Raw genomic sequence first — 24,502 nt, 5'->3', positions numbered from 1 at the left:
ATTTCGGCAGCTGGCCCTTCAAAAAAGGCATGGAAATCACAGGACAAACAGCACTAAGTTATTCTTATTAATTCTTATTATTTTTTATTACTTCCTTATTCTTATTATTCCTTATTATTCTCCCACGTCAATGGAGGGCCTTGTGGTCCTCCGCTGATGTGGGGCATGTCAGTCTTTTTGTTATTTTGGTTTTATTTTATTGTAGTTAGTTTAGTCTCTATTTGTGATATTTCACGTAATTTGGAACTGGCACCTTATGAGGAGGGTGCCGCTAAATTATTATGTAATTGGCTTTAAATTTTAAAATTGATTTATTATTTTGAATTGGATTTTCTAAATTTATTTGGAGATTTTCTACTACAAATTTATTCTTACCTTTCCTTCTCCCTCCCTGTTGATTAATTATTATGTTTAATTTATTATTTTTCACTCAACAGTTTTGCCATGCTACTCTCATTAATTTTGATTTATATTTAAAATCATTAATATCAGTTATATATATATATATATATATATATATATATATCTGATAATTAAAATAAATATGATATTTAAATAAAATCATCAGCCAGTAGTACGGCAATAATGCAGAGCGAAAACGCAAAATAATATAAATAAACAAACAGGGAAGGGAAAGTAGAGATAATAGGACAAAAAGGTAGTCGATAATCCCCTATATAATTTAGTCAATTAAGTCATTAAACCCAATTAATAAAAAACGATATAAATTTAAATAATGCCAATTATAAATAATTTAGCGGTACCGCCCTTGAAGGTACCAGTTCCAAAAGACGTGAAATATCACCAAAAAAGGGTTAAAGAAACTACCAAAAAACTAAAATATCAAAATAATAGACTGACCATCATGCCCCATATCGACAGAGGACCACGAGGCCAATAATGGTCATGGAATCGCTGCATTTCAATCGTCATACAAATCATCGCAAAGGCAGAAATATCGAAGAACCAAACCACCCCTCCATTCTCCGATAGATCAACCAATGCAGAGGATTTGCATGGCGGTGGTCCTAATGCAGCGAAAAATAATCTATAGAACAGACAGCACTCTTGATCAGAGCCACACCACTGACATAATGCAAGCTTAACCAGCTTATATAATAGAGAGGAAAAGAATAGATGGCGGCACAGGTGCTGCTTATTTAGCATATCAACCCACTACTACCACTAATTTATATTATGTGAGGTAAAAGTTAGGTAAAAGTAATAAAAATAAATAAATATGGCTATGTAGCTATCATTAGAGGCAGCAAATGCACATCCTCCACATGATGCCTAATTATATCTGATAATTAAAATAAATATGATATTTAAATAAAATCATCAGCCAGTAGTACGGCAATAATGCAGAACGAAATAAAACGCAAAATAATATAAATAAACAAACAGGGAAGGGAAAGTAGAGATAATAGGACAAAAAGGTAGTCGATAATCCCCTATATAATTTAGTCAATTAAGTCATTAAACCCAATTAATAAAAAACGATATAAATTTAAATAATGCCAATTATAAATAATTTAGCGGTACCGCCCTTGAAGGTACCAGTTCCAAAAGACGTGAAATATCACCAAAAAAGGGTTAAAGAAACTACCAAAAAACTAAAATATCAAAATAATAGACATTCCTCTCTATTATATAAGCTGGTTAAGCTTGCATTATGTCAGTGGTGTGGCTCTGATCAAGAGTGCTGTCTGTTCTATAGATTATTTTTCGCTGCATTAGGACCACCGCCATGCAAATCCTCTGCATTGGTTGATCTATCGGAGAATGGAGGGGTGGTTTGGTTCTTCGATATTTCTGCCTTTGCGATGATTTGTATGACGATTGAAATGCAGCGATTCCATGACCATTATTGGCCTCGTGGTCCTCTGTCGATATGGGGCATGATGGTCAGTCTATTATTTTGATATTTTAGTTTTTTGGTAGTTTCTTTAACCCTTTTTTGGTGATATTTCACGTCTTTTGGAACTGGTACCTTCAAGGGCGGTACCGCTAAATTATTTATAATTGGCATTATTTAAATTTATATCGTTTTTTATTAATTGGGTTTAATGACTTAATTGACTAAATTATATAGGGGATTATCGACTACCTTTTTGTCCTATTATCTCTACTTTCCCTTCCCTGTTTGTTTATTTATATTATTTTGCGTTTTATTTCGCTCTGCATTATTGCCGTACTACTGGCTGATGATTTTATTTAAATATCATATTTATTTTAATTATCAGATATAATTAGGCATCATGTGGAGGATGTGCATTTGCTGCCTCTAATGATAATGATAGCTACATAGCCATATTTATTTATTTTTATTACTTTTACCTAACTTTTACCTCACATAATATAAATTAGTGGTAGTAGTGGGTTGATATGCTAAATAAGCAGCACCTGTGCCGCCATCTATTCTTTTCCTCTCTATTATATAAGCTGGTTAAGCTTGCATTATGTCAGTGGTGTGGCTCTGATCAAGAGTGCTGTCTGTTCTATAGATTATTTTTCGCTGCATTAGGACCACCGCCATGCAAATCCTCTGCATTGGTTGATCTATCGGAGAATGGAGGGGTGGTTTGGTTCTTCGATATTTCTGCCTTTGCGATGATTTGTATGACGATTGAAATGCAGCGATTCCATGACCATTATTGGCCTCGTGGTCCTCTGTCGATATGGGGCATGATGGTCAGTCTATTATTTTGATATTTTAGTTTTTTGGTAGTTTCTTTAACCCTTTTTTGGTGATATTTCACATCTTTTGGAACTGGTACCTTCAAGGGCGGTACCGCTAAATTATTTATAATTGGCATTATTTAAATTTATATCGTTTTTTATTAATTGGGTTTAATGACTTAATTGACTAAATTATATAGGGGATTATCGACTACCTTTTTGTCCTATTATCTCTACTTTCCCTTCCCTGTTTGTTTATTTATATTATTTTGCGTTTTATTTCGCTCTGCATTATTGCCGTACTACTGGCTGATGATTTTATTTAAATATCATATTTATTTTAATTATCAGATATAATTAGGCATCATGTGGAGGATGTGCATTTGCTGCCTCTAATGATAGCTACATAGCCATATTTATTTATTTTTATTACTTTTACCTAACTTTTACCTCACATAATATAAATTAGTGGTAGTAGTGGGTTGATATGCTAAATAAGCAGCACCTGTGCCGCCATCTATTCTTTTCCTCTCTATTATATAAGCTGGTTAAGCTTGCATTATGTCAGTGGTGTGGCTCTGATCAAGAGTGCTGTCTGTTCTATAGATTATTTTTCGCTGCATTAGGACCACCGCCATGCAAATCCTCTGCATTGGTTGATCTATCGGAGAATGGAGGGGTGGTTTGGTTCTTCGATATTTCTGCCTTTGCGATGATTTGTATGACGATTGAAATGCAGCGATTCCATGACCATTATTGGCCTCGTGGTCCTCTGTCGATATGGGGCATGATGGTCAGTCTATTATTTTGATATTTTAGTTTTTTGGTAGTTTCTTTAACCCTTTTTTGGTGATATTTCACGTCTTTTGGAACTGGTACCTTCAAGGGCGGTACCGCTAAATTATTTATAATTGGCATTATTTAAATTTATATCGTTTTTTATTAATTGGGTTTAATGACTTAATTGACTAAATTATATAGGGGATTATCGACTACCTTTTTGTCCTATTATCTCTACTTTCCCTTCCCTGTTTGTTTATTTATATTATTTTGCGTTTTATTTCGCTCTGCATTATTGCCGTACTACTGGCTGATGATTTTATTTAAATATCATATTTATTTTAATTATCAGATATAATTAGGCATCATGTGGAGGATGTGCATTTGCTGCCTCTAATGATAGCTACATAGCCATATTTATTTATTTTTATTACTTTTACCTAACTTTTACCTCACATAATATATATATATATATATATATATATATATATATATATATATATATATATATATATATAGACAAAAAGGTAATTATCAGTGTATTTGTGTATTTTGTAGGGGAGTTGTAATCAGGTGTAATAACCATGGAAGAATTGAGAGAACCTGTCTGCTAAAAAAAAAAAAAAAAAAAAAAAATTACCTGGGCTAAGGTAAAGAAAGCCCACACTAGAAGCATGCAAAAGTTCGATGAAATTTACCTGTAAAAGTACTTTGCCGTAGCGGCATTTGTATTGTTGCTTGCTCAGTACACAGACGGTGGGTGTTATCGGTCTGGAGTAGAAGTTGAATCCCATGTGAGCTTGAAACCCTCCTGAAGTGGGGGGGGGGTAACGTGACCTTTTTTTCTTTAGAATCACTAATTGAATTAACTAATTGAATCACGAACAGAGTCATATTGGAAGTTCTGGTGTTGTAAAAAATGTTCATAACGTAGTTTCACTGGTAAACTTTTTTGAAGTTTGCCATATTTCTCGTGTGGGCTTCCTTTGCCTTTTTTTTCCTTAATAAACAATTTATCCACTAGTCCACCAGTGATTCTAAATAATAATAATAAAAAAAAATAAAAAAAAAAACTGTCAGGTTACCACCTCCACTTCGGGAGGGTTTCAATCTCCCATGGGATTCAATTTCTACTCCTGACCGATAACACCCACTATGTTTACTGAGCGAGCAAAAATACAAATGCCATTATGGCCAAGTTCTTTTACCGGTAAATTTATCAAACTTTTGCATGCTTCTCACGTGGGCTTTCTTTACCTTCACCATTACCTGAAATAAAATGCAATTAATATAAGCATAATTATAGTAAATTACACTGATAATTGCTTTTTTGTCTATTTTTCATTATGATTGCCAGTTTTTTCTACGTTTACTGTAATCCAGATTCCATAACCCAGTCTTATATATATTTTAATTTCTCATTTCTGTTTACTAAGACTTTCAGTATTTTCATTGCATCTTTATCATTTTTTACACACACACACAGACACACACTCTCTCTCTCTCTCTCTCTCTCTCTCTCTCTCTCTCTCTCTCTCTCTCTCTCTCTCTCTCTCTCTCTCTCTCTTACTGAATCGAACATTGAACAGCCCATCTATAATGGAATATTCCAATAGTGTGCAGTATAGGAAACCAAACAGCTTCATACACTAGAGCAGTGGTAATTTGCATCTGGTTGTGCAAGTCAAAGTGATAAAGTAGCAGTTATGGGACATAGTGAAGGTAACATGTAGTTTTAAAAGTGCATGGGAGTCCATGCGTCACATTGTACAAGCTCAATGGCACGTCACTGTTACAGTTAACATCATAATACATTATGCAGAATACAAGAACAATATACCAAATAGTGATGCACTGCACACTCAGGCATTCAGGATTTCACTGCAGACATTCCAAGAGACACCCCTCTCCTCCTCACTGATCATCGATGGCAAATGCTGGTGTCAACAACATGTTGGTTGGACACTGGAGACTGGAAACAAGTGTGGACACCTTTGTGTGTGGCACAAGCAACACGAGTCCATAAATCCACCATGCATGGTGCCCATTATCCAGTCAGGTGGCAGTGATTGTTTAATATGAGGCATGTTTTGCTGGCAAGAACTTGGACCTCTGGTGTGTATGGACCAATGTTTCACTGGTAAGGTCTACTGTTAGCTCTATGGAGACCATGTGCACCCTGCCATATTGCATTTTTTTCTGGACAGAAACAGAATCTTCCAAGATGATAATGTGCCATGTCATCAGGCGTGCACTGTACACGAGTAGTTCGAAGAACACAGTGAAGATGTCACCCATCTTGATTGGCCTCCAAATTCACCTGATCTTAATCCAATTAAACATTTGTGGTTTGTTTTAGAATGGGAAGCAAGGCATAAGGACATGCAAGCCATGTATTCCTTCCGACACTGTGGAAAGTCTTGAAGGCAGCGTGGCTGCAGATCCTATTAATGTCTACACACATCTAGTGGAGTTAGTTCCTAGGCAAATAGTAGCTGCTATCCATGCAAACGGTGGCCCAACACTGTATTAGGTAGGTGGTCACAATTCAGTGATCACTGAATGCGTATATAATTTGTGTGTGTGTGTGTGTGTGTGTGTGTGTGTGTGTGTGTGTGTCCACCTTAGTGAGATTTCGCATAATTCGGAAATGGGTGCCATCGAGGGGGCGCTGCTAAATTTCTCTTAATTGGCTTAATTTCTAAATTATTTTAGGAACATTGCTTCAACACTACCCTTTTCTTCTTTAACTCCCCTTCCCCATATTTTTCTGTTATTGTTATTTTATTTGGTTCAGTTCATTTTCACTCTACTGGTTTGCCATGCTACTGGCAATATTTTATTTTAATTTAGCTTATTATACACAATATGTAGTGGATTGTGCTTTTCTGCTGCCACTGACATTAGCTTTTCCTATTATTTTTCTTATTTATTTTAATATATAATTTTTATTTCTCTATTTAATTTTTGGATTAATTTGATCATATTTAAATGGGGGTAGCGTGACGATGTGCTAACGCTGCGTTCATACCGCCATCTATAGCGTAATTTGTCTCTATATATTTTCAATTCAACTATTGTTTTGTCAGTGATGTGGTTTTGCCATTCGAGTACTAGGCTTTCTGTTTTATTATTTTTCGCTGCATAAGGACCACCGCTGTACAAATATATTGCATCAGCAGTTTGATCTTAGTATCATTCCATCATTGCATGGATTTGTTTAGCATTCGAAATGACGTTAGCTGCCACTGATGTTAGCTTTTCCTATTATTTATATTATTTATTTTAATATATAATTTTTATTTCTCTATTTAATTTTTGGATTAATTTGATCATATATATATATATATATGTGTATATACTTTTTCTTAACAGGCTGCATATACAAAGTACCTAGAGAGTATCCAGTCTTTGAGTGGCTATCTGCTAGATAAAGTTTATCAGAAAGGTGTGGTCATAGTGAAATTACCAAATAATTGTAATTTTATATAATTATATAAAAGTAGATCATAGATATAGCTTAGCTTAATTTTCAGCACTCACCTCACTCTTAAGCTAAGCTGTATCTACTATCTAGTCATTACATCACAGCACATAAGAACTCCTTAATATATCATCAGTTAAATAAAAGTATTAATTTTTTTAAATAGTTTTTCAATGAATATACTCATGACTGCAATTTCAAACTTGACATAGATATTTTAATGATATCTGTATTTTTTTTAAACATTAGGTGATGGATGTTGGAAAAAAATTATGGTTTATTTACATAAATAACCCCTCCTTTTAATATCTTGGGATGTTTATTTATGTAAATAAACCATAATTTTTTTCCAAGGTGTGGTCATAGTGAAACAGTAAAATTTGTAGGAAGTTAACTTAATTTCAAAGACTATAAATTATAGCTTGAACCATTAAATGCGGGTAAATTAACATACAATTAAAAGCATGTGACTTAGACAAGTGTTTAACAAGATAAAAATTATTTTAAACAAGAATGGATACTTTAAAATTTACAAAAGAAAATATTAGACAAAATAATAAATCAAAATGGTGATAGGATCCACAAGTGATAAGAAAAACAGCCAGTATCAAAGATTATAATTCCATATTTCACCAGGCTAACAAAGACTGAATCAGTCAGAAGTTCTTGCTACAGTTTTATTTATTTTTATTTATTATTACAATTATTTTTTTAGTGCTTTTACTTATATTCTCTGAATGTGCTTTTAATTATAATGTACAGTAAACTAGAGTGTAAAATCTGGCACTTCACAATCTGAATTTTTTGAAATCTGACTGTTTTATACAAGTATTGGATTACAAATGATCACATTTCTGTTGATCATTTTGACCAGTACCTTAAGCAACAGTTGAAGCTTTTGAATCACCCCCCACTCTCTTCTTCTTTGCTGTTTTTGCTTCCAACTCTGTCCTGCATCACAATTGCCAAGCTCACACTCCTCTACAGCTCTTCCATTGCATCACAGAACAGCTGCCTCTGATTTGCATTCCAAGTTGGTTTGATTTATTTAGTGATTCTTTTATCTCTATACATTAAAAAAGTTTTCCTTTTAGTGATATTTATTTGAGCCAATGGGAGAAGAGGGTGGGGCAATTACGTTACTTATTCCAGCCATTATTGCCTCCATAACATTCACCGACCTTGTGCACGTAGTTCACTGTCTAATACATGACCACGCCCAGCATCATTCGATCTGTTGTAATGTTAGCTGATGAAGGGACCTGATATAGTTTGTATATTTGTAAATAGTTTAGTATTTTGTAAATATTTTAAATATTTGTACTGTTTGTAAATATTTTAGTCCTGCTCTTTCAGATTCAACAGTGGCATACTTGCATTATACATGGTATATCAATGCACCTGACATGTAGGTTTAGTGTATCGTGTCACTCACTGAAAAAACAAATCTCACTTATTGAGAAAACACACTTTTCTCTCTCTCTTGGCGCTGGATTATTCGAGCGAAAGAAATATAGTTTTTTTTAAATAGTTTCATTTTGAACTACTTAAAGAATATTATATTGGTTTATGCCACCAATTCGGGATGGATTCAAGCAAAACACAGTGTGTCCAAATGTTTCAATAGATTATGAAAACCGTTTTATGATTAATCCATTAGTCTTGGGTGTTTATCCTCCACTTGCTGTTGTTTAAAACAGCGCCAAGTGGGGGATAAACACCCTAACTAAGACTAACAATAGTGGGCTAGGCATGTCAATCATGTCATTCGCAACGATCAGTCAGAAAGTGTATCAGATTGTAAAGACAGCTTTTTTTTTTTTTTTTTCATAATTTTATATTTACTAGCATAATACAATTTTTTTTTATTTGATAATTTTGCATTACCAAGCATAATACGATGATTTTCCTTCGTATGCCATTATATTAAATCCAAACTGATTTGATTATCAGCAGTGATTCTTCATGCATTAAGAATCTGCAGATAAATGAACCACTAGGTGGCAGTGATCACAGTGTGCTGAAGTGGGATTTACTCAAAGAGGTAACTACCATCAGGGGTAAAGGGAAGGGTTATTGCTTCCGTAAAGGCGACTACGATGGACTGAGACAGTATTTAAATTCTATACAGTGGGACCAACTGATGATGTTACCAACAGCAAATTCAAAATGGGAAGCATTCAAAGAACTTATCTTGGAAGCTACTAGGCTTTACATACCAACTAAGAAATATTGTTCAAGGTTTAGGCCAAAATGGATGTCAGATGAACTAATGAGGCATATGGCAGAGAAGAAAAATGCATGGGATACTTACAAATTAACACGTGACACAGAAGCCTATGATAGATACAAGTTGATATGCAACCAAGTTACAAAGGAGGTTAGGCAGGCGAAGGCAGATTACGAGAAATCCTTGGCAAGGGATGCAAAGAAAAACAGCAAAGACTTCTTTACTTATGTAAACTCTAGAAGGAAGGGGATGAATCAGATTGGTCCACTTGATATTGATGGGTCAACTGTTGATGATCCTGCTCAGGTAGCTAACAAACTAAATGAATATTTTGCATCGACATTCACACATGAGGAGTTATTCAGCGAGGGGAATGCCAGAGGTGCATTCAACTCTAAGTAAGCTACAGAATCTTGAAATAATTGGGAGTAAAGTGGAGGAGAAACTGTTGAAGGTAAACACAAGAAAGCATCCGGGGTGGATGGGATCTATCCAGTTATATTAAAGGAGGCAGCAAAGGAAGTAAGCAAACCCTTAGCCATAATTATGAGAGCTTCCTTGGACTCAGGGGAGGTACCCATAGACTGGAAATGTGCAAATGTCACCCCAATTCACAAAGGAGGATCAAAGGCTGACACAAGTAATTATAGACCTGTGAGCTTAACTTCTGTTCCAGGAAAATTAATGGAGGCACTGGTTAAAGAAGCACTGCAGGATCATTTAGACAAGACTTCAGTTATAGCTCGGATACAGCATGGTTTTGTTAAGGGGAAGTCTTGCCTGACCAATTTGATTGGATACTATGATGCAGTCACAAAAGAACTGGATGCAGAAAATAACTTTGATATTATATACTTGGATCTTAGAAAGGCTTTTGATACTGTTGCACATGGAAGACTGCTACACAAATTGGAGCAGTGTGACATTGGAGGCAAATTGCTGCTATGGATAAAGGGGTGGTTGAGGGGGAGAAGACAGAGAATGGTAATCAATGGACACTGCTCATCGTGGACTAATGTTATTAGTGGAGTCCCTCAGGGCTCAGTGTTGGGTCCATTATTGTTTTCTGTATTTATAAATGATATTGATGATGGTATATCAAGCTTAATGTCCAAGTTTGCAGACGATACAAAGGTTGGCAGGGTTGTCAAGGACACTACTGACACTATGCTGCTGCAACAGGATCTGGAAAGGTTGAGCAGATGGGCTGAGAGGTGGCAAATGAAGTTTAACATTGACAAATGTAAAGTACTACACATGGGAAACAGCAACCCCAGAGCAACGTATCAACTCTGTGGTACTACACTGACAGTGGTAGAGAATGAAAAGGACTTGGGGGTGGTTGTGCAGGCAGATATGAAGTTCTCTGAGCAGTGCAGACGGGCTGCAAGAGTAGCTCATGGAGTATTGTCAGTGATATACAGGAATTTTTCCAGCAGGGATAAGGAGGTGATTATTCCCTTGTATAAGGCAATGGTCAGGCCACACCTAGAGTACTGTATACAGGTCTGGAGGCCTCATTTCAAGAAGGATGTAAAGCTGCTGGAACGAGTACAGAGAAGGGCAACAAGATTAGTGAATGGAACAAAGGGGTGCTCTTACAAAGAAAGGCTTAAGTTTTGCAAATTACAGTGTCTGGAGACTAGGCACCAGCGAGGTGATCTGATAGAGGTGTATAAAGCCTTGAATGGTTTAAGCATGCTCAATGCTGATGGGATTCTTCCTCTAGCTCAGAATAATCACCTGAGAGGGCATAAATTCAAATTGAGGAAAGACAGATGTAGGATAGACGTGCGGAAATTTGCCTTTAGCCAGCGGGTGGTTGGTTGGTGGAACAGACTTCCATCCCTTGTAGTGGAGGTTGATAGCCTAATTAAGTTTAAGGCTCAGCTGGACAGGTATTTTGAACGAACAGAGGGGTGAAGTGGAAGTGGGTTTTTTGTTTTTTGTTTTTTTTTTTTTTTGGCTGATGCTGCATAAGCTTGCTTTCTTGCTTCAAATGCCTCTGCTAATGCTAAAAACTGTAATTCATTGTGGAAATGTTTTCTCAATCTATTTCTCAATCTAAACCTAGATTTGCAGGAATGATGTCAGACACATTGATATACCCCATATAATGCAAGTATGCCACAACAATATTGCTCATACATTACATTGATCATTTCCTGATTAGATATCGATCAGTGCATTTCGACAGATGTCTGGAATCCATGACGTTTCATATGCTAATTATACATACTAATGTAGTATTGAACACAATGCTGCGACGTATATTGGTAATTGCTGATTTTGAGAGAAAATGACGCCATCTCTCTATATTTCTTCACAGAAATATAGAGAGAAACATGCCAAAAGGTTATGAACTAATAATAGAATAAGTTCAATGACGATGGAGCAAGTGGAAAATCAAAACTGCAGGTAGCTAAATATGGACGAAAAACAGGCCAAAACTCAGAGTGAACCGTTAAACAGCCAGACGTAACAACATCCTGATAAGGAAGAACCCACTGAAGTATCATATTGTGACTTAGGTGATATGGTAGATGAATGTCAACATTGCAGCGGATTATCTTTTCACGGCGAACTCAGAAGAGCCATACATTAGTGTTGTCATGGAGGGAAGGTATGTTTGTCGACAGCAGATACCTATCCAGACGCTTTAAAGATTTTGTTGTTTGACAACACGGAGAAAAGGAAGGAGACACTTCCGAGAAAACGTTAGAGCCGAAAACATGGACTTTCAAGGTGGCAGTAGCCTTTATACGATGCAAATATGAGGAGATGCCATGGTGAAAGGAATGACAAGTTTAATGTCTGTTAGAGGCGTTCTACAATTCGGCCAAATCTACATTTATGACAACTGAGAAGCGTTGATGGAACGAGCTAAAAGAGTGAAAAGGACTGATGTAGACGCGAACATTTTCTCATTTGAGTCTACATCAGTGGGGGTTGGCGAGCGAAGCGAGCAGGGGCAGACCCTCCTAGTATATATTAATATAGTCAGCAATGTACTTTTTTCGGCAGTTGGCAGCTGTGTAGAGGAATTACTCTCCACCTGGTTGAGAATTCTTGTAAATGTGCATTGGATGTAATATGACTTAAACGTTGTGATGTCTGATCCATCACATGGATCAGGATCTGATGTGTGCCCATGTTACATAACTGCATAAATACAAGTACATATATAACTTAAGCTGACGGAGAAACTACCCATGAATAATTGAAATATACTGTGCTGTAACTGTACTGTACAACCTGCAAGTAATCAAAATAGCAAATATTAATCTGTGGATATCAACAGTTTATTCAGGTTAATGGTGGAGGTTTTGAATGAAACTTCCTCCATTAACATCAGGAAATCTGTTTGTAATCCTGTGAAATTCATGAGATTTGTTTCTTTTAAAATTCAGAAATATTTCACTTATGAGCCTAGTTTTTTTTTTTTTTTTTTTCTTTCTTGACAATGCACCTGTATTAAATTGAAGTAGTGCATGTATCCACTGTTTGGATAAGATGTGATAACGTTAATCAGTGTCCTGACACTGATTTAATTTTATCAAACCTTAAATACCACAATGTGCAAATAGTAGCAATTAAATTAATCCTACTTCTGGTTGTTTTTGAATTGTTCATTAGGTTACATTAATTATAGTTAATGCAACCTAATGGTTAGACATAACTTACACAATAATGTATATCACAGGCCTTCTTAGCACTTTTCGTGCTTTCCAGTTTTTTCTGCCTAAAAGCCAGCTGTGCTAAAATTTTTCTGGTTTCTAGCAGGTTAGAAGGCAGATATGCAATTGTAAGAGATTATTTACTAAGTAACAATAAAAAAATATGTGTTTTATTTAGTAATAACTCAATTTTGTGTTACCTTTGTATTCACTGCTTGCAATTTTATAGAGATGACTTGTTTTTTGCAAGTTGTGAATCTAATTTTGTTGTTTTTCTTTGATGTTTTCATTTAACATTAAAATAACAGTTGTTCTCAATTCAGGTTTGCCTGAGGATTCAGAGGAGCTGGATGGTATTCAGAAAGTGTTGGCAGTATCTAAAGATTGTTTAGAAAGAGCAGAAGCATTGCTATCCCACAGAATAGGTAAGATTTAGAATTTTTCTCCTTGAACTTACATATTATATAATTTTACTTCTTTGTGGTGTAGTGTTGTTCTTTATATATTGGCACATCCGTAGCCAGGTGGAAAGGAGCAGCAGTGCGTAGCACATGCTTCTTGATTAGATGGGGGTTCGAGCCCGTCACCACCAAATACTGAGGATGCGGAAAGGTCAGGGAATGACCATCGCATATCCCGGAGCAATATGGCTTTAGTTGCTAATGCTCCTAAAATCCAAATAACAAACAAAAACAAATCTTTATATATTTAATTAAAGCTAGTTTTATTACAAAAATATTTTCTGTGTTACTGTCTGTTCAATTATGCAATTTATTAAAAAATATCTAGTTACCAATCTTTGTATCCCACACATATTGAAGCCTCTCCTCATATGAGCATCTCAATAGGCATTCACAGTTGCCTATCTTTGGACTTTTCAAATTAAGTCATTTTCAAGAAGCTTGTCATCTTATTTTAGGAGTGGCCTCTATACACAGTATTCCAAGTGTGGCATCACAGTTGCCTTATGCAGTGGAATTATAACCTCCACACATCTAGAAACAAGCAATTGTTGTATAAATAATTGACAGGACATTGTTTACCTTCCTTGCCACTTGCCTGTATTGCACAGAGAACTTTGTTATTGTCCAGATCATAAGCCCCAGTCCTCTTTCACCATGTACTGTTTTGAATTCAATCCCATCTGGCATACAAGTTATTTTTTCAGTTTTATACCTTAAGCAAACCTTTCATTTTGCAGCATTAAAACAAAGATGACTTGTGTGCTAGGAGGGGTTGAATTTAGTTAACTGATTGACTAATAAAGGCACTTCTATTTTCCTTTATTGATATCATTAAAAAAAAATCGAAAACAGTGGTTCCAGCACCACTACCTGAAAAGCTGCACTTCTAACATTTAGCTAATCTGAAGTAGACATTAGTCACAGCCCCTCTGCCTCCTGTACTGAAGCCAGATTTGGTACAGGAGGCAGAGGGGTGTGACTAATGGCTACTTTTATAAATTCTATTCTTATTAATAATTTCTGACTCTTTTATAAATTAAATCAAGAGGCTTCTGTAATCCTAAGAATATTACCTTGATCCCAACATGTTCCAGCTTATAAAGTAACCTTTTGTGTGGGGGGAAAAATGCTTTGCTCAAGTCCAAATCGACAATGTGAAATTTATTCCCTGTATCCAACTCACGAGTGATGCTATCAAAGTGTTCACTGGGTTAGTTAAGTGAGATGTTCTTATTAAAAACCATGCTATGCATTCTTGAGAATATGATTTCTATTTAAGTGCATTGCATTCCTCTATACTGCATTATTAATCATTGCCTCCATGATTTTCTTAACCTCTGAAGTCAGATTGACATGGTCTGTAGTCATTCATGTCACCCTTAGAACCACATTTATGAATTGGCAATAAATTGGTGCTTTTTTACTCTAAAGAACTAAAAAAGTGTGAGTAATCTAAGCAATTCTGAGTAATCTCTCATAAGTCCATTGACAATAGCCAAAAGAGGCTTATATTATAGACTCAGGAAGGACATACTCCCAGAATTTTTGGGGATAGCCCTTGACACAGCCAATAACATCAAAGCTGAGAGAAAGAAAATAGTCACAAAGCTCCATGAGCAATGGCAGTCAAATTGGGAGCAGGAAACCACAAGTGCTGTTACCAAAAGGTTTCTGCCACAGTGGCAATGGTTAGTCCAGAGCTGCCAAAGTGGTATGCCTCTGAACTTTTTACAGCCTTCATACTGACAGGTCATGGCTCTCTGAAGGCAAAACTAATTTCCTTAGAGTTGACTGATGGCTGGCCCAAATTGTACCTGTGGTGAGAGTGAAGACTGGGCACGCATCCTTTATGAATGTGAAATCCAGAGAACACAGTTAATAGCTGAAATTGGTCCGCTTCCAAGGGGACAGGAACATCAATTTATTATAGATGAAAATATATACATAAGACATTCACAAATTTTATTCAAGAAGTATTTTAAATCAGACGAAACATGCAGAGACAGGCCCTATAGCCTCCCCCACAGCCAAGTAATAATCCATAGTCAAAGTGCCCATGTCTCTCAGCACGCCCAGATGATGACATTTTAATCTCACAGGGTAACCAACACCCTGAAAGATACCTAGATTGGGCAAAACCGAATTGATGACTGTGCCACATCCCCAGGGTTACCGTGCCACGAGTAGGGACATAGGGATCCCACACTCACTCGCTAAGTTAATATAAAGGGGAGGGAGATGTGCAGGCAACCAGGGAAGCAATTCAGCTGAATAACATTAGTACACTTGTTGCAAGAGGATGCAATGTAGAATGAAAGAAGCATGAATGAATGAGTGTGAAAGAATTGAGTGAATGTGCTGGGCACTGAATGAATATGATAGAGTGAAATTGAAATTGCGGTGAAAGGTAAAGAATGCGACGTTATGGTGAAAGAAAGTGACACAACATGGAAGCAAAAGAGAGTGAATGAAGGTATGAATGTAACTGAGAGCATGGAGACACACTTGTTAAATGTATAGTTTTAGGTGTACACACACAAATGCAAATGAACTTGATTACTAACAATACCAATACACTCACTGCATTCCTCCCTGCATGCAAGACATGCAGCCGGAACTGCACCCCAACTGAATAGTAAGTTGAGGGGCCTGGGCATGCAGTGCAGAGAGAATGGAATTGAATAACTGAAATGAACACTTGAAAGAATGAATGGAAGCATGTGTGTGAGGAGAAAGAACACAAATTTTAATTCTTAGTAAGTTTTTTTTTTTTTTAATACTAACCCTTATTTTAGCTGTTCTTTAAATTTAAAGTATTTTATCTTAAATTTCACTACAGACCATTGCATCCCCCCCCCGGCATGGGAAAAAAGAGAATGGATGTATGGGGGGAAACATAATTTAAAGAAAAAAATATATATAATGTGTATAATGTAAGAAAAAAGCATAAAAAACAGAATGGAAGCAGATTGTGAATGAAGGTTATGAGTGTATTAAATTCTCTCTCTCCTATTCCCCCACCATGGATTGGATGATGGGCAGGTGGCCATTTATGGCCCCTGCCCATCCAAGCAGACACCATGCCGTGGCTACTTAGCTGGTGTGGTGTGGAATGCAGACACTGGTCAGCAGGACTTGACCCCGACCAGTGTGGGACAGAGCACCAAACAGGCACGCCAACATAGGAATTCCTTTCCCTATGAACTCTCATTGGGTTGGTTGTTCTCTCAAACCCCTGCCTCCTCCTACCATCCTAGGTGGCACCCCCCCTTTTTGTCTGGTGGGTTACCCCACTGCCAGCTATGACCTCTCACCAGAGCAGGATGGTCATCCTGACCTGGGGGCACTTTGTGTTCCCCTTTCAGTTAGATGGCACCTTCACTGCTGCTCCCCTCTTTCTCTCTACCACTTTAATCCCTCCCACTTCCTGTCTCCCCAGTATTCCCTTCTACGTTTTACTTCTTTTTTTTTTTTTTTTTTTAACTGGGCTCTCCCCGTCTGTAGCCTTGCCTACCACAGGGTTTGCCCCACCAGTGCTTTATACTCCCTACTGCCTGGCCTGCCTCCTCGTGGCGCTGAATGGTAAACTAGAGATTTCTGTGTGAAAACAAGCCCCTAGGCTAAGAGGCGGATGAACAACATAACCCGCACTAATGCTACCCGGACACTCACTAACCTACATAAATTTGGCCTTTACAGGGTTTTTATTCATCACATTGCTTGATGCGGAATTGGGGGTAACCCTCGGAGTTACATTACAATTAACACTATACACTAGTGTCTAGTGTTAAGTCCATTGACAACATCATTATATTAACAAAAATAAAAGAAGGGTAATTTATTTTTCTTTTATGAGGTATCTGCATTTACCTGTGGTATGGCATTGCATAGCCTTCCTGCTTTATTACAGGTAGTGCCATTATGGCAAAATTGTCCTCGTGAGTAGCAGTGCATATAAGTACTATTCTCCACACTTAGGTGAAAAATCTGTCAATGACCCAACAAATTTTTATGTGCTTTTTTTCAGTGTGGCTGAGTGAATTAGTATCAGGCAAGGGGTGCATGGTTTATTCCCAGAAACTCTGATTTTTCATTTTAAAAATAGGGAAATCAACCACAGAATGTACACAATTTATGTGCATAATGTATATGGCACAATATGGTCTAAGACTGATATTCTTAAAACCCTAAAAAAAAACACATATAGCAAAATTCTGTGTTAATCACTTCCCTTGGATGGCATAAATACGATAAATACTCTTTTTATTTATTTCTAATTATTTTATATTTCTATCGATTTTTAATTTCTAGTTCTTTTTTTTTTTTTTTTCTCTTTGTTGTAGTTACAGCAATGTATTGCTCTAACTACAGCAAAGAAAAAAAAATGGTTAAAATTTCAATTTACATGTTTTAATTAATGTGTTAATAATTAATAGTATTAATAACTACAAAGGCTGTTCAGTAAGGGATGATCATAATTTTTTTTTTTTCATAACATACCATTATTAATCATCCACATTTTGATGATTCTTTTCAAAGTAGTCCCCATTTGAGAAATACACTTACTTCAACATTTCTACCATTCTTCAAAACATGATGGAAGCAGTTTTTTTTTACATGCATTTGAGAATCACCTCCAATGTTTTTACACCTTCTGGTGACTGGAAACATTTCCTTGCACCTTCTTTTACTTTGGAAATATTAAAAAAAATTGCAGGGTTCAAGTTCAGGGAAGTTGGGCTAATGAGCAACACATTTGACATTAATGCTGGCTAAGTAATCGATGACAGTATCAGCATTGTCATGATACAGCATCTACCCACCTGAGTGCAGTTGTGGTTGTTTGTGATGAATGTGATCCCATAAAGTCTGCAGTATAGTTCTGTAGTAAATGTCCCATAAAAGTCGTATGACGTGACACAACATGCTGGTAAACCATTTCTTGAATGTTGAAAAAAAGAGATGAGCTTTCCCGAAGAAGCCACAACTTTTGCTTTTTTCAGTGTTGGCAATGATATAGACTTCCAAACAACATTGTTGCTTACTCTTTGGGATGAAATGATGAAGCCATGTCTCATTGGCTGTTATCACTTTGTGCAGAACCTCACCATTTTCAGTGCTATCCATTGCAGCTCCTGACAAACCGCCATACTAACTTGCTATTGCTCAAGTTTGAGTAATCTTGGAACCCAGTGTGCACAAACATGTGTCATATGCAAATGGTCATAGAGAATACTGTGCGTGCTTCCTACTGATATTCTCAATGTCTCTGCCAGTTGCTGTACTGTTACACAATAATCTTCTCTCAAAATTACAGAAGCAGTGTTTTTGGTTTCTGTGGTGACAGCAGTGGTTGGACCTTCAAGACTGCTGATTTTTAAGATTGAATCACGTCCATTTTTAAACATTCTAAACCACCTGCAAGCTGTGCTATGTGGAAGCATAGACTCACCATAAGCCTCTATTAATATTTCATATGCTTCAGCTGATGTTTTCTTGAGATGGAAACAAAATTTTAGAGCAGCATACTGTTCCTTGTGTGTTGTCCATTGTTACATGGACGAAACCAAACATAAACTTGACCAACTGCCAGGATCACACTGTGTATATCAGTAACTATGCAGTTACTATGTTGATTCAGTTTGATTTGGTCTTAAATTCTACAGCTCAGCTAGAAAAAGCAAGGTACCATTTTTCATGAAAAATTATGATAATTCTGTATTGAAAAGCCCTCATATAAATTAAATTAGATATAGATAGTTCCCCTCCACCGATCATATTGTCTTTTTGAAGAAACTGAAAATTTTAATTGGGAATCCTACTGTATTGCCATTTCATGATATTATTCTTATTTCTCTTAGCATGCAAAAATATTTTTCAAATTCTTCATCAGAATTAGCATATTTAATAAGTATTGAAATAGCTCTAATGCATTAAAGGCTTGCCTCAAGCTGCGAAAGAGTTAGACTATGTATATCTAAGTGCACTTGCATCATTTATACACAGCCAATTATAGATTAGCAAATTTGCAATAGCGGCATCATTTAAGTTACATCTCATATTGTGAATACCTTCACGACGAGTTGCCATGACATTGCACTACTTCGAATAAATAACACCTCACCCAAAGGAGAAGACTGTTGTTACTTATTCTCAGTGGATACCACCACCCAGATGGCACCGTTTCAGGGCTATTTGGCCCTTCTTCGGTGGGTGGATAGGTACCCAAGTGATGTAATGATGACAAAACAGATTTGAAGTATATCTCCACAATATGAGAGATGCTTGATGGTGTATGATATAAGTTAGGACTCTAATGCATTAAGGGCTTATGCCTCAAGCTGCGAAAGAGTCGTGAAGGTATTCACAATATGAAATGTAACTTAAACGATGTCGCTATTGCAAATTTGCTAATCTATAATTGAAAAAAAAATATCTGTATATAATTTTTCCTCTTGAATGGTTTGGCTTTTACATTGCAATTGCAAAACCATTCTGAATAAAGTTTGGAATTGTATCATTAAATTGTCAGTTAGGAAAAATCTCCATTCTGCCTGGATAAATAAATTGCACACACAAAAAAAAGGCAGTTTTAGTTATAGAGGCTGTGACATAGTGAGATTTTACTGTATGTTCAAAATGAATATGTAAGAGATAGAAGTTGCAAATTGTTTTTTACACTTTTATATATTTCAAAGTGTTAAATGTACATAAAATATTTTTTTAAATAGGCTGAAACTCTTGCATTTTTATAGGGAAACAAACTGTAGCAAAAATATCTCCCTGTTTAATAAAGAATGATCATGTTAATCATGTAAATTCAAGAGAAAAAAGTGTACAGACTTCCACTACTTCTCAGGGTAGCATTTCAAAATCATTGCTTGATGACAGCATAAGTACAGAATCATTAAACAATATAGCACCTTCACTAAGGTAAGTTTAAATTGCTAGTTTATTTTTAGTTTGCTTTTTATGAATTTATAAATTTAAACAAAAACTGTAAATGATTAAATTATGAGGTAACACATTAACATCTATGAAAAAAAAAAGTTTAATTAGAGTCAAAATGAGAATAATTAACACAAGGAGAAATGAACTACCAAATATTAAATGACAGTGATCCGTATTATATATATTGAGCAGCCAATTTATTATGTACACCCTAAACCATTCAGAGAATCTATTGTTCTATCAAAGACAATGTATTAGACTGTATAAAACAGTTAATCACATACCAAGGAATTATGCATGTGCTCATATGCAGCTAAGAAAAAGATGTGCCAGTGGTATACTTAAAGAGAAATCAGTGGCATTTGTATAAATTACAAGTTCTTCAGACTTGCACCTGAGTGAGAATTATCCCGATACAGATAATACAGAGTTCTATGAATGTTTATTATACTGAGAGAAAGAAAACCTTGGTTTCAGAACAAGAGTACCCTTCAGTGATGTGACATAATTTACATATGTTATGTGAGGTAAATCAGCAAAATATATGCTACTTGCCCAAAAGTAACCCTAACTGGATTAGCCCATCTAAAGTTCAAATTGCCATGTTATGTTGTGTTCTGGTCTCTAGGACTGAATAATTGGCCCATTCTTCCAGAACATAATTACGGAAAAGTGTACAAAATCCCATATGATATGAGTGGTTATTTAGAGAAAAATTTCATGGAAAAATCATAATTTCCTAATAATATAAAGAAAGATGTACCTTGATATGTTGCAGAATAAAAATTTTCAACCATTCTCAGTAAGCAGAGCAAATATTCAGAATGATTTCAGAAAGGTGATGTGCCTATTGTTTATGCAGTCAGATAACAGCTAGATGAATAGTTCTCTCAAAAGTGGATTTGGAAGCTGGAGACCAGGGAATAGCCACTGTGATCTCCAAACTTATGCTGGTGGCCTATATCAAAGGTAGAGCGTATGCTATGAAAACCTGCAATGTAAAGCATCTTTATGCATCTTAAGCATCTGAAAATTGCATGCACTGCATGCAATTTTCATTGCATGCAGTGAGATCATACTTTAAACAATTCGTGCTGTGACCCTGAAACTGTAAAAATCAAAAGTATGTTGTGTTTGTGTAAATGGTACACATGTTGAACATATTTTGTAACAATTCCCTGTAGTTCCAGACTTGGGCTACCGTGCGTGCGTGCGTACACAGTGGCGGACAAAAAAACTGCATCACTTTACAAAAAGTAACATTTTTAGTGAAATGTATAAGATATTGTTTGATTACAATCATTTTGTTTGTCGGAAAGCAAATATATTGCATCAGACAGTAATTGCAAGGTATTGCATCAGCCATTTCTATAAATACAGCGTTGGAAGGGTATACATGCTCATTAGTATCCTGTTTTGTAGAGGTGTAAGCATGGCTCCATATGTTCAGTTCACACCAAGAAAAAAAAAGTGTAACTGTTGCTCAGTCCCAAGAAGGTCTTTCTACTTGTGCTATCACCGATAAAATAGGCTGCTGCCACTCAACAGTATCCCGGGTGCTGAAATTAAAGCATGAAACCGGTGATGTGAAGAGAAGACCTGGATCAGGCCGTAAGAGAGTGACTATGCCTTCCCAAGATCCATATTTGAAACAGCTATGTCTTCATAATTGCCATGCTAGTGCTCCTGATCTAAAACTGGACTTTGAAATGGCCTCTGGTATCCAAATACAGCTTTCAGAATGTGGTCTGCGTGCCTTTCGGCCCAAAAGAAGCCTTTGTTAACCCAACAAATGAGGAAGAAGCAACTTGCTTGGGCTAAAAACGATGGGACACAGTCATCTTTTCTGACAAATCGAAATTCAACCTGCATGGCTCAGATGGGAAGCAATATGTCAGAAGACAAAAATCGGAGGCATACCATCCTGACTGCATAACACAGACTATAAAGTTCCCGCTGGTCAGATGGTCTGGGGATGCATAACAAGCAGAAACCTACACTGCTATCTTGGAGGAGTGCCTGAAACCTGTTACTAGGGATCACCACACAGACGTCCAAAACTGCAATTTTCAACGACTCAGCACCTTGCCGCACAGCAAAATTGCTAAGTTTTATGCTATTTAGATTTAATGATGAGTTTGTCTTCTTGTCTCACAAGGCTTAAAACATACTTACACCAATCTTTTTCCTTGTTTTTCTCCCTTAAGTTGCAGTCATAGCTCAGAAATGCTGGCATTACAGTGTTGGACTGGCCTGGCAACAGTCTAGATTTTGAACCCTATTGAAAATTGCTGGTACATAATGTTGTCTAAAGTTGCTCAGAAGAGGACAACAAGTAAGACTCAGCTGCAGGAGAGCTTTGTAAGGGTGTGGTACCACGAAATTGGGCAACCGTATATCCAGAAGTTGATATAGGTTGGCTGTAATTGCAGCTCGAGGAGGAACAAAATATTGAGGACTTATTTTGCTGATTTACAGTACGTAATACTATTACATTAACTTGTCATTTCAGTTTGTACACGTCAATGCAATAAAATGTATGTTTGGTTACCATGATTTCCATTTGCATGATTTCTCATATTTCCATTAATTACGCATTTTACCCTTTGGAAAACTATTTATGGCAATTAGGTATATCAGGTGGAGTCTTTATTGGATTTCATTCACAGAGATATATATCCCATTAACAAATGCATTTCTGCAACCCACAATGTAGTACAAAACACATTTGCAAAATTCACAAATGATGCAGTTTTTTGTCTGCCACTGTACACACACACACACAAATCGAATATAATCATCAATAGGAAAAATTATAATTGATCCTTGACCTTCAGGAATGTCCATAAAGAATTTTAAAAATACCTTCTAAATAACTTTTTAACTGCATACCATGTAAAAGATAATGAAAATAATTATAGAATTAAATGTTTATTGCATAAAACAGCGATTCCCAAACTGTGCGCTGCGGAATATTTAAAATTTTCAAGGGAAACACAGTGATACTCACCACCTGTTGGATACCGCACAAACTTTTTTTTTTTTTTATGAGAACCCCAAACATGAGAGGTATTATAACCTATAGTACTTAGTACCGTGCTTGGGTTGGAGGTTGAGAAGATGAAAGAAGATATTTGTTGATATTGGACTTGAACTTCTGTAGATTGTAATTTTCAGGAAATACGTATGAAGGAAGGTTGTTCCAGAAAACGGCAGTTGAATGAATAAATGAGGAAGATGAAAAGTTGGTTTTGTGGGTTTGAAGTTGGACAGTAAATGGATGTTGGCTGGTGGCGGCACGTGTTCGGACTGTTTTGAAAGAGAGAGCGGGAATTATAGAAGCCAATTCAGAAGAACAGTGCCCATGGAAGTATCTGTAGAAGAGGCATGCAGCAGAAACAGTGCGTCTATGAGAAAGCGAGTGGAGAGACTCTGTTAGAGATGAATCATTAATTAACCTAACTGCCCTCTTCTGAATGGAATCAAGAAGCCTGAGAGAGGTTTTGGGGGCACCACCCCAGATGTGGGAACAATATTCCATGGCAGGGCAGATTTGCGATTTATACAGAGTGAGCAGCTGTTTGGGAGAAAAGTAACGCCGAGAGCGAAAGAGAAAACCAAGTTTTTTAGATGCAGAGGAAGCAATATTTGTAATGTGCTTGTGCCAAGAGAGATTAGAAGTCAGGGTAATCCCCAAAAGAGATATATCATTTTGCCTAGAAATCGGAGTGTCACTAAAGATAAGCATAGGAGCAGAAGAATCCTTTTTGCGAGATATAAGACAAGATTGAGTTTTAGAAGGGTTGAAATCAACTAAGTTGTCTTTGCCCCACTGGAGAATTACCTGAAGATCGGCATTTATGGAATTGGCAGCAGATTTTCGAGAACTTGAAGCTGATTGAGCTGGACAAGGTTTCTCAAAATGGAAAGTTGAATGCAATGTGCTATCATTGGCAAAACTATGGATAGGATTTCCAGTCAATGGAAGAAGGTCATTAATATACAAGAGGAAAAGAGTGGGGGAAAGAACTGAACCTTGGGGGACATCAGCATTAGTGGAGAAGTTAGAAGACAGAGAGCCATCTACCATCACCCTCAGTGAGCGATCAGAGAGAAAACTGGATAACCAATTACTAAAAACAGTTGGCAAACCATAAGATGGAAGCTTGTTTAGAAGACCTTTATGCCAAAACTACTAGTTTGAGGTAATTCACAGTTTCAACATTACTTATTA

General features: G+C 36.4%; 1 protein-coding gene across 1 annotated transcript in view; it reads left to right on the top strand.

Annotated features, from left to right (window-relative positions):
• LOC150078665 (VPS9 domain-containing protein 1-like) overlaps nt 1-24,502 on the top strand; it is a 209,649-nt gene that overhangs the window by 25,250 nt on the left and 159,897 nt on the right. The window contains exons 3-5 of the mRNA XM_090382807.1: nt 6,838-6,910; nt 13,177-13,278; nt 20,073-20,250. Coding sequence (XP_090238933.1) covers nt 6,838-6,910; nt 13,177-13,278; nt 20,073-20,250 — 353 coding nt within the window. The remainder of the gene's footprint in view (nt 1-6,837; nt 6,911-13,176; nt 13,279-20,072; nt 20,251-24,502) is intronic.

The sequence above is a fragment of the Mastigoproctus giganteus genome, chromosome 10 (genome assembly GCF_048544385.1).
Source record: "Mastigoproctus giganteus isolate SK-2022 chromosome 10, ASM4854438v1, whole genome shotgun sequence".
Lineage (NCBI taxonomy): Eukaryota > Metazoa > Arthropoda > Arachnida > Uropygi > Thelyphonidae > Mastigoproctus > Mastigoproctus giganteus.
This window is presented reverse-complemented; position numbering and strand designations above follow the sequence as displayed.